Below are 15,128 nucleotides of genomic sequence, written 5' to 3' on the forward strand. Positions count from 1 at the left end.
ATATTTAGAAAAATGATCATAACTTTGCAAATAATGAAAAAAATAATAGTAATTACACTGTGGTTATCAGCATTGTAGCACCTATTAGATTAGTTAGGAGATAGGACGTTAATAAACTAGTGACTAGTGACAGATCTTCTATAACCTATTTGTCTCTGGCTTAACCTGATTAGACAATGCTCTCTGAGCTAAATACATCAGCACCAGCTACGCAAAACTTCCTCGTAGATTGCTACAATGTATCAGTTTATAGTCCAAGTTGTTTAGTTTACAGAGCATTGCCTAGACTCGGTAAAGTTGTATTCAGTTCTCACCAGAGAGTAGGACTAGGTATAAACCGGTTTAGAGTGTTCTCATTCACAGAAAGCAAACTAATATGAAAATGGTGAGGAATTAAAACACAAAGTATATTAGAAAATTCTATAACTTTTCATTTATACATTTATTAAGCTTTATTTAAATTAAACCGGAAACCCCCTTTAAAGTGTTATTCCCATCTTAGACATTTATGGCATATCCCCTTGTTCGTTCCATTAACTTCTATGGGAATAGGAGCAGAGCTGCAGTACGGCTGCTTTACACTGCTGCCAGCATCGACCAATGCATAACTTCCGGTGCCGGAGGCAGCCGGAACAGCTGGGTCGGACCCACACCAATCCTGTGGATATGTCATCTGTATGAAAAACCGTCCCATGCCCAGACAACCCTTTTAAAAACTGATTTCTGCATGTGTGCACTTTATAGGCTGTGTTTTTATCCATTTTCTATCCTATGCTAATCGATAAAACTTCTGATTTTCTAATGACCCTTGAAAGATGTCATTCTTTCTATTAGAAGTGACTTTTTATAGCAACCTTTGTTTAATTATACTATGCCCGGAAATCTGCCAAGGTGTGTGCACCGGTCATTGTATATAGATAAAATCCAAACAAAAGGGCATCATATTGCCATAAGTCTTCCTGCTTGATCATTTGAGCATATGAAAGTAACGTTGGCACATCTCGTCAGATAGCTGTGTAGGCACATTGGAGAATTGTCCATCTCACCTTTTCTTGGGCAGAAAACATGTAATCTCTTCCTGCTGTGCTATTCATCCACATTATAATTCACTCTAGTCTGAAACAAACAATGATGGGTTTTCTGAGATATCTCAGCTGTCCGCATCTTTTGGGCAGAAGTCCAGAAGCCTTAGTATATTTTGTATAATGTTTCATGTACTCCATACCCAGTGTAAAGAAATGAAAGGAATCAGGCAGAAAATTTCTTCTGCAACCGTCTTTTTAGACCCAGCCCTGTCAACATATATTATTATATATTAAACTGCTTATAGTAAACCCTATTTCAATCTCGATTCATAATTGCTGTAATGAAATTATATAAAGAAGTACACATAAGAGAGGGAGGCCCATAGGAGAGATCAAATTGGGCACCCCATTATAGTGCAGGGTTTAACCAACCAGATAAGAAGAACCTGGTTTTAGCCTTCCCCTCCACCACATTTACATGCCCCCTGAGCCAATTTCCCGCCCCATGTTGTTTTCTCACAATGCAGTTCCTCTGGTCCTTCATATCTCCCCACCTAATAGTAAAGTGGAGGGGACCAACCAGGACTCGGCCCCCTCTCTCCAAAGACCTCATAGCAGCTGCATGGTCTCCCTCCATGGTATGTACGACAGTAAACAGAGTCTTAGCGCCAGACTACACCCAATTATCTAGCATACTAAGGGTCCAAACACTAAAGAGCAGACATATTGGTGCATGAACAACAAGTCTTAGAACTATTTTTTTCAGCTTAATTTTGTGTTATAGATGCATTAGAGCTATAGAAAATGGCTGCAAAAGTGAATATAAAATAATTTTCCCCTCCATATTCATATATCACCTATTCACAGGAAGTAATAAATGTTTGATTGCTCTGGACCCCACAGCTGGGACCCCTACAATTACTAGAATAGGGGGCTCGAGTCCCCCATACCTCCTCACCCGCACAACCGTAATAAGGAGGGTTTTGAATGGAACAACTGCAATCCCCAGAAATAAGGGGTGTCATGTGTATGGCAGCCGGTTTTCCTCATTCAACCTACAAATAGCATGTAAATTCAGCTGAGCCAAATGTGCATGGCAATCGGGAAGTTGGCTATCATGTCTATGGCCAGCTTTAGGCTTTAGGAATTACCAATAAAAGAGCTGTTTTTCCTTGGTAACTGTTTTTTTTTATAGTTGTGCAGTAATATATGGTCACGTTGAAGCACTTCATGAAGAGAAATCATGATTTATTGTCCCACTAGGTATCAGAAGGCTCTACAGTTCACTATGAGACAGGAAGCCTCTCCCTGAAAACACAGACAGAAGAAAAGCTCCTTCCTCCTGAAAATGAGCGCCTGTTACAATGGACCACAAAGAATTATGGGGCTGTCACGTCTTTTACAGAAATGAAAATGACTAATTACATTGACATCAAAGTGGGTGAAGGTAGGATGCATTATTATTATTATTATTATTATTATTATTATTATTACTACTATGCATTATTATTATTGTACATTTTGTCCACAATATATGTCTATGCTTCTCACCACCATTAAATATGTTATGCATGTGTTAAAGTCCAGAAGTGACAAGTCTACTGATTGTTACCATAATCAGTCAACGGTGTGTAGACAGACACGCCCCTACATCTGAGCGTAAACCCTATAATGCAATACCCAGTGTTGCACTTCAGTCTTGGAGAATGTGTTTTTCCCATATCAGATCACTTTACAATGGCTGGAGAAATATAACACTTCCGAGAATGCACTTCACCAGCAGCCTGCATAATTGAGAATTCAGCTGTCGATGAGAAAAAAGCTATAATACATGTAGTATATCAGGATCAGTGCAAGAAAATTACATCAAAGTGTTTGCCAAGGTTGCTAAACCTTATATGTTGGTTTTATGCAATGGTTTATAAAGGAGTATACACTGGACTTTTTCTCACCATTCTCAGCTATTTTTTAGCTCAACTTTTCTAGACCCACAAAAAATCAACACAATAAACTGAAATATATATGTTTTGTTTTAGATAATACCTTTCCTGCAACTTGTAACATACACAAGAACTTTATTTCTCTGAATTATCTTGGTCGTTATCTCGAACCTCGGTCTTCCGAGAGCTGTGTATTAGGATCAGAGAAAGACAGATTGGTTTACATCATTGAGTTGGATTCTCCCAGTGCCAAACCATACAGGTAAAGTTATTTTTGTGGCTCTCTGGTAATTTACGCAGTGCAGGGGACTTTTTTGTGTGCTCGAATTATATAAAGCCTGGAACCCTAGAAGTAATTTAAATAAAGATAACGTTGGATCTGGTGATTTTAGAAATGTGACAAACACTTAGGGTAGGGACACACAGGGAAGATATGCCGTGTAAAATTACACGGCGTATCTGTCCTGGAAATTCCACCGAAAAACTGAACTAAATTGTGGTGCAGTTATCCAGGCGGAATGTCCACTGCGGAAATACTGCAGGAAAAAAAAAAAAGTTTATACTTACCAACCGGGTGTTGTCATGGCACCACATCCCTCTATTTTGAGTACAGCCCGGCCTCCTATTATGACGCTGTAGTCCATGTGACTATTTCAGCCTGAAACTGGCTCTGAAATTCTACAGTATATTATCCATCCCTGTCCTAGTAGAAGTTTAAATAATTTTCTCACTACTCACTTCCAGTCCTTCAGGATGTTGTGGGGGACTTTTCTTAAACTTCAGTGTTTAGGTATCAGCTGCCAGGAAGACATTTGATCATGGTATATAGAATGTATCCATGTTTTGCCTACATACCAGCATTGTAATTATTTAATATTACTGTTTATACCTGGGGTGGACATTTCAAATGTGTAACCTGTGCAGCTCAACAGGGGCCCAGTGGGGCAAGAGGGCCCAATACTGATAAGATAAATAACTCTGCGTCCCACTGACTACTAAGCTGCATACAAGAGACTGTGTTAAGTGCACTAGTGAGGGATTTTATACATATCTCGGAGAATCTCCCTCACTCTCATTATATTAGGATGTGGAGAGCAATGGAGCTGTTTGTATTCTTGCACAGGGCCCCTCTACATTGTCTGCCCCTGGTCCGTAAGATTTTTGATGGGGGAAAAAAAAAGTAATGGAAATCATCATTTTAGAAATGATAAGATATAAAGTATTCTCATGCGCACAAAAATGTCTGACTTATTGTATGTCGTTTGTTGATGCATATACATTTTTATTTGATATCATTTTAACACACACATTCTTTATTTTGTACAGTATAAGTTGAATTAATGAATTGATGGCATCAAGATAGTCCATGTATAACATATGTTTTAAATTTCCAGAACATATTACATTGCCAAATTCTAATTGCCGTTGAAAGTGAAATTGGAGGTACCAGGCAGCTGGTCGCCTTGGTACATGAAACACCCAGTATATTTTTAGTCTCTAGTATTATAGTCTTTTTGGTTTTTCTGTGCTTTAAATAAGATTCCTTCAATATTTGTTTAAGTTACCATGGATTAAAATGTGCCTTTCTCTGTGTTTAATGACAGTTTTGGGTGCCAGGACTTCAAAGTTTCCCTAAAGCTGAACGTATTTATTACAGTAATTTAAAACAAAAATTCTTGGCCACCAAAACTTAATAATTACCATTTATAATGATTATCAAATGTTATCTGTACACATAAATGGGTGGATGTGGTTCCTCTTGAAATTGGAGGAAAAAGTCCACTCCATCTGTAAGTTCCTACCGGCATGTAGCAAATTATATTTCTTGTGTTGTCTACCTATTTACGTATTGTATCACATAGACAACAATTCTTGACTAAACGTCTTTGTCTTTGAACTTCTTACCTTGTGACCGATGGTAGAACTTCTCATCCACATTCCGAAGCATCAGTGAGCATTTCAGTCCTTGGCTCCGAGCATCACTGAGTATTTTCTAACCCAACTACATGTCAGTCTGTTATCATTCAATAGATTAATAGATATGTGTCAAGTTTTTGTTAGAACAGTCTGCTTTGCACATGTTTGTTCTTTGGCGAAAATCTGAATATTTAATTGGTTTAGTAGATACTGGATCACAATACACTGACTTTATTTTCCTTATATAGTTCATTTCAGGTCGACATAAATATTGACATCAGTCCACGCAATCCCCATGCCAATGTTTTCAAGAATCTTGTTCTTATCCTCAAGTGTAGAAAATCAGTCAACTGGGTTATCAGGGCGAACAATATCATGGGCAGCCTGGAAATCCTGGTATGTTTCTTACTATTATAATGATACGTTTTTAAAATTTGTAGAGAAAATTTCTATAAATATAACAAATCTGGGAAACTGCACGTGCTTTTTAATACACTGTATCCAGTATTTGGAGATTATGTTTTACATAACGAAACATTCAAGTCAATGGAAACCTTTGAATATTTTTTTATTATTATTATTAATATAACTAAATTAATGTGTTTTGTGATTCTAAGCACTTTTTTTAAATGAACTTTTATAAAAAATGTTTCTAATTTTTACAATAAAGCTTCTTTGTATCCTGGGTACATAGAAGCTGTACCGTTCTCTCTCAGCTCATTCCGTCAGTTCAGCTGATCTGATGGCTTAGCTGAGAGCGGGACCTGTGTGTCTCTGACACACAGGATCCACCTAATATCAATCACATCTAAGTTGATGAACCTAGATGTGATTGATTATAGGTGGATCCTGTGTCCCGAGTCCCTTTAAGACTTTAAATAGAGCGGTAGCGCGCATGCTGAACCGCCGCTCCAGGAATGGGGGGTTTGATACCTCCATTCTTACGATCAGTGGGGGTCCTAGCAGAGGGACCCTCGCAATCAGAAAATTATCACCTTTCCTGTGGATAGGTAATAATTTAGGATTCTGGGAAAACCCCTTTAAGATTTTATAATTGTATTCATGATTAAACACCAAGTTTAGAAAAATATGTTTTGGCTAATATATATATTGTTTAAAGCAGCATGTCACCCTTGGAATCACTTTAAACAACCACTTTGTACAATCTTGTTTTGCTAGTAAAATCCCCCCACAATATGCCTATCACAGGCTGTTCTGCTGCTAGGACACCTCATGATCAAATCTAATTAGATCAGAGAAATCAGGCAGCAAGGGTTCAATTACCATCACCACCACATGGGACATTAATCATTATACAGTGCCCATTGAAATTAGTAGGCTGTCCAAGTAATGGATCTGCTATGTCCTCCAGTTTTTTGTAGTGACTTTCCACAGCTTCTCTTCTCCCGTCTAATTAGATGAAGGTCCTGAATAGGGCACCTCCATCTATTAACTCAAAACTCTAATAGTTTTTTTCAAAAATTCATTTTCTAAACCAGACATTCACTTTAAAGAATATTTAAGGGAAAAATCAAATCTTTAAGTTGTTCCAAAAAGTCAAATCAACTTTTATCAAGAACCAATAAGGAGACTGGAGTGTTTAATATTTTTTAATAGATTTGTATTATTAAACAAATTACTTTGCCACAAGAAAATATGTAAGTTATGCACCCTCAGGCCGGTTTTAATGCCCATATTACGGCCGCAAGACCTGGACACCCCACAGTTTTACTGAACTAAACTTCGATCATCATAGAACTTAATAATAATCTAAGTTTGACACAGGGGTCTTGCAGTAATATAGACATTAAAATGTGGGAATTTTATGTCCATTTGAAGTCGGTCATACAGTCATTGTTCTTGCATACTCCTGAAATTACCAAAAAGTACATAAAACACAAGAGAATTTTCAAGAGATAACTCAAATGATCAACAAGCATTATATACTGCACTCATGATCTCCCAATGAGAAGAGCAGCTTTCTATGCTTGTTGACAGATTGCTAACATTTCACTTACAATAACATACATTCTATCGCCTCCGAGGATTTATCTTATCTGAAGTGTGGTTCTATCTGTAGATGAACTTATTTATAGTTTTCCAAATGTAGCTTATAAATCCTAGTTATTTATTGCTTATCATCTCCACTAATTGATTGGATCTAACAAAAGTGTGAAGTTTCCATATATTATGTAGATTGCTGAAGGACTCCTAATCCTCCGGTAATGCACCAAGGATATTAGTCTACAGTAGATAACATGACAGTTGTCTACATAGAGGGTTACTGACAATAATAAAACAATGAAGAATGTTGATCCTGTGGTCTACATGTGATTGCCAGGAGGAGCTAGGAAGGAATCTTACCATGCTAGACATAAATTGGACAAGGCCTCTATGAGGTAGAAGAGCAGATGATGGCGTTTGATAAATAAAAGTAATGTGAACTTTTAGTCTTTTTCCTGATCATTTGGGTTTTGTACATACAAAAGGTTGACCTTACTTGGTGGTTTTCTATCTTTGTTTATAACCTGACTATTATGAATAATGTAAACATACAGTCTAAGATCATAAAAACAATTATAGCTGTTTAGAGACATTTTTTTTAAACACATAATTGGGAAAGGTTTTGACTCACAGGTGACATCTTTTCTGATCGGGGTCTTTTACTTTTCTTCTCTATCCAGCCACAACTCATCTCTGGAGAGTTTGTTGCCCAGAAATCTAAGTTACCCCAAAAATACTAGTGCTAAACAGATAGTAACCCCAAAATAATAGTGCTGGACAATTAGTACCCCTGAAAACTATAGTGTCAGATAGATATTGACCCAAACAGTAAAAGCACCCTAGACGGTAAAAGTGCTTCCCTTTGTGCCCTCTACATAGTAATAATGCCCACTTTGTGCCCTACACAGCTAATGGCCCCCTTTTATTTCACCATACACAGCAATAATGTCCCCTTTTGCACCCCCAAACATAGCAATAATGCATCGACATAGCAATAAACCCCTTTTGTGCTCCCCACAGTAATAGCCGTAGCCCTGATAATAAAAAACAAACAATCAACTGATAGTCACCTAAGCACATTCCCACGATGAGCAGAGCAGCTGGGGTCTTTCCTGGCTTGCACTGGGAGAACAGGATGTCTGTGGCATGGCGCAGGTCGTGTGATGCAGTGAAGTCATCACGCTGCCTGTGTCAGGCCACTGGGAGTACATGACGTCGGCAGCCCGGCGCAGGCAGCATGATGACGTCACTGCATTAAGCCGCCTGGCCTAGGGCTAGACTCCTGTGGCCTAATCTAATGGGGAGAATGGCTACGCATTAACTTTCAACTATGTCCGTAACCTAAGTAAGTATGCGGATACAGCTGACAGTGGTGTCGGCGCCAGGGATTTGCCCTATGGTTAAAGTGGCCTTGCCTATATATTTTTCTTATAGTCTCATCAGGTCAGCCAGACACACAGTTTAGACAAATTTAAGCCTGACACACAGATTAGGCTAGTTGATTAATTTAATTGACGGCACCCTGTTCTGTTGGACTGAAAGGTCAGATTCACACCTGTAATATAAGATGTAGTTTTATGTGCAGTATTTTTAGCCATGAATGGCTCCAAATATGAGGACAAATACATTCTCACCTTTATACTTTTCCTTCCTTTATGACCCACTCCTGCCTTTTCGGTACTGCATCAAAAACTGCATGTGTGAATCTGGCCATAGGGTTTTTTGTAAAAACAATAAAATAAATGTTTATATATATATATATATATATATATATATATATATATATATATATATATATATATAGTAGAGTTGTTATCTTCAGTCAAGCTATTAAAGAAAAACTTTTTGATGCCAGTATGGCTACCATTATGACTTTCAGGAGATTGTCACCTACCGTTTAGAGTTCTAAATTGCAAACCTGCCTAGTTTTGCAGGAATACTGGAGTGGGGATGTATATATACATAGTAGCCGTGCAGGTATCTGAGAAAGCCAACCCTGTCGCTTTTGGAGGTGTAATGACAACCATTTTTGGGGTCTCTCCGTTTTTTCTGAAACCGATATAACTAAAGGTCCTTTTAGACATCCCGATACTGGCCATGAAAATGAGCACCGATCACCGAAACAGCACGGCGCTCGTTAGCGCCATACAAAAGAAGCAATGGTCAATAATGTATGGGGACAAATGATCATTACGTTCACCCCTGTGCATTTGCATCGTGTCGTCAGCACGTCTCCATGTTTGCACAGGCATATGTGCTGGCGACCATTTTTTGGTTTGCACAAAAGATGAGATTAGCCGATGAACGAGTGTTTGATCGTTCATCGGCTGATCGATGCCCTGTTTATACAGGACAATGATCGGGAACAAGCGGTCGTACGAAGGTTCGCTCAACTGATCATTGACCCTTGAAAACCAGGTCTTAAGAAACTTATGCATTGAACTATTAACAACCTGGCAGCAGAGAAAAACTCAAAAATGTATATTTACAAGGGTATGCTTATTATAAGTTTTTTTTAAATAGAATGGGACCTGCTCACCAGTTTAGTGGAAACATAGCCTGGGTTGGTTACCTTTTTCCCCAAGTGGGCAGTAGTGTTTATTTCTTATGTGGTTTCTTGTTATTTTTGGTCAGTGTAAACCATGGAGAACTGCTCTATTGCTGTCCAGTTTTTGAGCGCTGTTTGAGCACATCATGAACTAGGGCTGACCTTAAATGTTTCCACTTCAGATTTCTTCCACTTACATCTGGGTCTTCTCGACCTTGCAGATTCTTCATTAGCTTACACTGTAAATATTGAAAAATACAATTATATATATATATATATATATATATATATATATATATATATATACATATATATATATATATCTTGCCATAACTTGGATTTTTGTCACCTACAATTAACCCTTTCAGGCTGTATGGGCTAATTTTTCAGATATCATGTATTGCACAGCATGCTGGATCATCAGAGAAAGGAAATCCCCAGGTTGTGGGCTGCCGTCTGCTGCCAAATGTCTTTATTTGAAACATGTGCTGTTCATATTTTCTAAAGATAGCTAATTTCGTTTTGTTTTTTTCTCTTTTACTACACTTTCACTGAATTTTCTCTTGGAGAAATGTGCTCTCATTCATGTGGCTCGTAGATTTTCTTCCAATATTCATCATTATTCACATTGTCTAGCCCTTATTATGTCGCAACAAACTTTTATATACTTCCCACCACAATATACATGATTATATTTTACGTTTAAACCATTTAACTTTTTGACATTGCTAAACTACATTCATTGTCCAAGGCATTGTCCAGAGTAAAATGGACTATGTGGGGTGAGTTATTTTTACTGGAAAGTAATACAGATCCACTAGTAAACTACAACATTTGGCTTGAAAGTGGTTAAGCCTCAGTCACAGCATGTTTTCCTTCGTGTTCTGTGCCTGGTATCTAAATTTAGGCCTGGAATAGTAATATATACATTCATATTGGCAGAACCTACCAGGCTTTTTTAGTTCCAAATACAGCTGTGTGAATAAATAGAGTTCCTGTGAACATGTCCAGATATGTACTAACTCTTTAGCTTTAGTTCTTGAGACCAAGGCAGAAATCTATAGCGGTTCTGTTCTGCCAGCTTGTACTGGTTTACATTGCTATTTTGCTCGTTCTTAGCTTTTTAGGGTTGTAAAGTGTAGATAATGACTTAAAGACAAATGGTTCTTCTGTAAAAGATTGCCTTTATGTGAATGTCTGTACCGGTTTCTCCCAGTGCCAATACTGGTGCCATTCCAGAAATAAAATGTCCAGATATTTAGGTGCTGAATAAGCAAACGGGCGCTCTTATGCATGACTAAATTGGCGTAACCACTGGTAAAGCACAGACATCACCATGTTCTGGCTGGTGAGGCCCCAGTAGAAAAAGGTTGAGAATTCCTAGTTTAGAGGACCTGTAAACTGTGGTAGATTTAAAGGGAAAAAAAGTAGAGGCAGCTTCCAAAACGAATTGGCATCTCTTGGAAATAAGGGACTAAAGAAATAAAGGGAACATAGAAAAAGTAATTCAGACAGCCTATGGGTATGTGCACACAAACTAATTACGTCCGTAATTGACGGACGTATTTCGGCCGCAAGTACCGGACCGAACACAGTGCAGGGAGCCGGGCTCCTAGCATCATACTTATGTACGATGCTAGGAGTCCCTGCCTCGCTGCGGGACAACTGTCCCGTACTGTAATCATGTTTTCAGTACGAGACAGTTGTCCTGCAGCGAGGCAGGGACTCCTAGCGTCGTACATAAGTATGATGCTAGGAGCCCGGCTCCCTGCACTGTGTTCGGTCCGGTACTTGCGGCCGAAATACGTCCGTCAATTACGGATGTAATTAGTGTGTGTGCACATACCCTTACAAATGTCGGGGGACGGGAGACCCCTCTGATTGCACCAGATGCATTGCACACGCAGGTGAGCAATTGACAGAGGAGCACAACTCATCCTATATTTTATTTTTAAGGAGTGTTACATTGAAAAGGACACATCATGTTCTCTTTTGTAGAATAAGACACACATGGATATTCTTTCCATACCAGCATGAAAATGGCATGAAGTCTAAGCACTTGTTTTCGCGGAGACGCGTTTTAGTTGAAACGAAAGATAGAGTGAGCGTAGCAATTAAACTGGATATTTACTGTACCTGATGATCCGCTCTTTACAGTGTTCAGTCTTAACCACAGATGTGAAATATAAGACTTCCCTCACTCCTCTAATCCGAAACAGAAGAGTAAGCTCATAAATATTTTTACAGATGTTAGTAATTGAGTTAAGCAATGCATATTTTATTTACGTACAGAGCAGAGCACCAAGTCACATTGTTTATATCTAATCTTGGTCTGGTATTCAAGGAAAGCGGGATCTTATAACGTTGTTTCATGCAAGGAGATTTCAAGCTAGTTTGAGGTCACTGATTGTGGGAATTGAGAAGTGAAAATGCCTTTGCATTAGTGATCAAACGGCCCGCAGCTTCTAATATCCGAGTATTTCTCAGCAAGAATTTTCTGCACCCTGATTAGCTCCACAGGGCCTCAATTGAAACGCGCCATGGGGCCTCAACCATAACGTGTGTTTCAATATACAGCTGACTTTTAATCCATTTGTAAAATTTACATGTAATTAGAGCTCCCATTATTGGTTATGAGAAATTTCATATTATCTAGACGTTCTGTGCCAAAACCAAGGACCAGATTATTCAAATTTCTGGACTGTGAGATGCCACATTTAAAGTCTAATTTTACCTTCGCTATTCCTCCAAGCGTACATGGTTATAATGGGTATAACCACAGGTAGTGCCGAGGATGCAGTGGCTCTGGTGTTTAGGGACCTGTGGTACAGATTTTGCATCGAGGCACAGGAGCTTCAAGATCTGCTTTTGTTGGTCGTTTTATATATAAAATGTCCTTTAATCTAGCAGACTGGCTGAGAGGTATTAGAAAGGCTCATGTCATGTGCATATAGCCTGATCTCTGTACGTCTTCAGTGTAAGCCTTTCATTAATGATCAGTGGGCCATTACATAAATGCATCTGCACCTATGCTATTAGATACGTAGATGACTTAAAGGGATTTTCCCATCAGGGACATTATGACATATCTATAGGATATGTCATAAATGTCAGATGGATGCGGGTCCCACCTCTGGGACCCGCATCCATCTCTAGAACGTGCCCCCTAAACCCCCGTTCTACTGCTCTGTGTTGCGGCTGAAGCTTGTGATTCCTGACCATGAAGAAGGAAACAGTGTAGCTCGCTGAGCTACGCTGTTTCCGTAAGTCTCATAGAACTGAATTTTAGTTACGGAAAAAGTGTAGCCCGCATGCTACGCTGCTTCCGTTACTGCCATTCACTACTATGGGAGTTACGGAAACAGCGTAGCTCAGCGAGCTACACTGTTTCCCTCTTCATGGTCAGAAATCGCACTCTTCATCCGCAACACAGAACGGGGATTAGGGGGCCCCGTTCTAGAGATAGGTGCTGGTCCCAGAGGTGGGACCAGCATCTATCTGACATTTATGACATATCCTGTGGCTATTCAAAAAAAGTAGTAGGACAACAGCACACGTCTTCAAATCATCAAAGTGGTTTTATTGTCGAGACATCCACAAACGACAGGCAACGTTTCGACCCATAGTGAGTGAGGGGTCTTTGTCAAGCCTAACATCATGTCTAAAAACATCGTTATAAATGGGTGAATACAAATGATCACATGGTCCATTCCAACTAGTGAAAATCGTGAATCTGGTCTCCCAGGTGAAGCATACATTAGTCTTAATGACATTCATCGAATAGTTATATAATCTTCAAAAAAGTGTAAAACTGCAACATATAATACATCTTCAATACATCATCATCAACAATATGTCAATCATTGTTGTTGCAATGAAAAAGTGAAGGAGGGAAGTTCACCACACTCCAGGTTCCAACTACGATCGCAGAGCGCTACTGCGCATGCTCAGCAATCAGTCGTCTCTGCTGCACAAAAAATACAAAAATAAGAACCAGCGTTTGATCAAAAATAGCAATCCAATATGTGTAGATATAAAAAATCCTCAATCATGACAAGAATCCATCATACTGCAGCTTTATATCTATGTACTTTGAGGCAAACTTAATTCGGTTGTTATGGACGCCTTCACTCTGTGATGATATGTCACGTGTGAATAGGTCCGACGGAGGGAGAAGGGGTCCAGTTAATACTGCTTCATAATATAGATCACTAAGTGATAATAACATCAAATAATTTTTAGTGTTAAATCGCCTACATAAATTAGACCACTGAAGTGATCAAAACTTTTTGGGGAATGCTCGTAACATCTGTCCGACAAATCGTATCGGACAATTATACCGCAAAAAACACAAGATTATGTAATGATGATCAAGCATCCACTGTGCCCAACCCTATCAGGATCCCTCTACCCTCAAAAACATTGCATAAAAATTCCCGATGGATGCAAACATGAGAGGAGCCACTATAATCTTCATTCTGATCATAAATCCGCTGGTGTGTGGTGAATAAGCCTCCATCACGAATATTCTCAAAACTGTAAGAAATATTCAAAATATGTTAAAGAACATCATGAAAACAAGAAGATGACAAATAGATGCAATATAATGTATCCAAGAAATCACCCATCATGTGTACATTAAAAAATTTTTAAAAACAGCAATGGGATCTCAGAGTCCAGGAATTATCTTATATTCTAGATTCAAACCTTTGGGGTGTAGGGAATCTAACTCAAAGATCCAACGTAATTCTTTCTTTTTCAATAGCTTCTGTCTATCCCCTCCCCTCCTGAGTATCGGGACACAATCTATTACCCTAAATCTCAATTGATTTAACTGATGATTTTTCTCAATAAAATGCCTCGGTAATGGAAGTTCCATCATTTTCTTCCTGATTGTACTTTTATGCTTATTAATTCTCAATTTAATAGGCATAGTCGTCTCTCCTATGTAAATTAATGAACAGGGACATGTGATCATATACACAACGAAATCTGAGTTGCACGTAAATCTATGTCTGATGTTAAAGACCCTCCCCGTGTGTGGGTGCTGAAATTTATTCCCTTTCACAATATTATTGCAATTGCAACAAAAGATTTAGGGTAATAGATTGTGTCCCGGGAATTTTTATGCAATGTTTTTGAGGGTATAGGGATCCTGATAGGGTTGGGCACAGTGGATGCTTGATCATCATTACATAATCTTGTGTTTTTTGCGGTATAATTGTCCGATACGATTTGTCGGACAGATGTTACGAGCATTCCCCAAAAAGTTTTGATCACTTCAGTGGTCTAATTTATGTAGGCGATTTAACACTAAAAATTATTTGATGTTATTATCACTTAGTGATCTATATTATGAAGCAGTATTAACTGGACCCCTTCTCCCTCCGTCGGACCTATTCACACGTGACATATCATCACAGAGTGAAGGCGTCCATAACAACCGAATTAAGTTTGCCTCAAAGTACATAGATATAAAGCTGCAGTATGATGGATTCTTGTCATGATTGAGGATTTTTTATATCTACACATATTGGATTGCTATTTTTGATCAAACGCTGGTTCTTATTTTTGTATTTTTTGTGCAGCAGAGACGACTGATTGCTGAGCATGCGCAGTAGCGCTCTGCGATCGTAGTTGGAACCTGGAGTGTGGTGAACTTCCCTCCTTCACTTTTTCATTGCAACAACAATG

At 38.7% G+C, this 15,128-nt stretch overlaps 1 protein-coding gene across 2 annotated transcripts in view; it reads left to right on the forward strand.

Moving 5' to 3' along the window:
- TGFBR3 (transforming growth factor beta receptor 3) overlaps window positions 1-15,128 on the forward strand; it is a 187,438-nt gene that overhangs the window by 120,623 nt on the left and 51,687 nt on the right. For both annotated transcript variants that reach the window (XM_075833225.1, XM_075833226.1), the window contains exons 5-7: window positions 2,289-2,472; window positions 3,062-3,227; window positions 5,131-5,278. In XM_075833225.1, coding sequence (XP_075689340.1) covers window positions 2,289-2,472; window positions 3,062-3,227; window positions 5,131-5,278 — 498 coding nt within the window. The remainder of the gene's footprint in view (window positions 1-2,288; window positions 2,473-3,061; window positions 3,228-5,130; window positions 5,279-15,128) is intronic.

This window comes from Rhinoderma darwinii, chromosome 7, assembly GCF_050947455.1.
Source record: "Rhinoderma darwinii isolate aRhiDar2 chromosome 7, aRhiDar2.hap1, whole genome shotgun sequence".
NCBI lineage: Eukaryota > Metazoa > Chordata > Amphibia > Anura > Rhinodermatidae > Rhinoderma > Rhinoderma darwinii.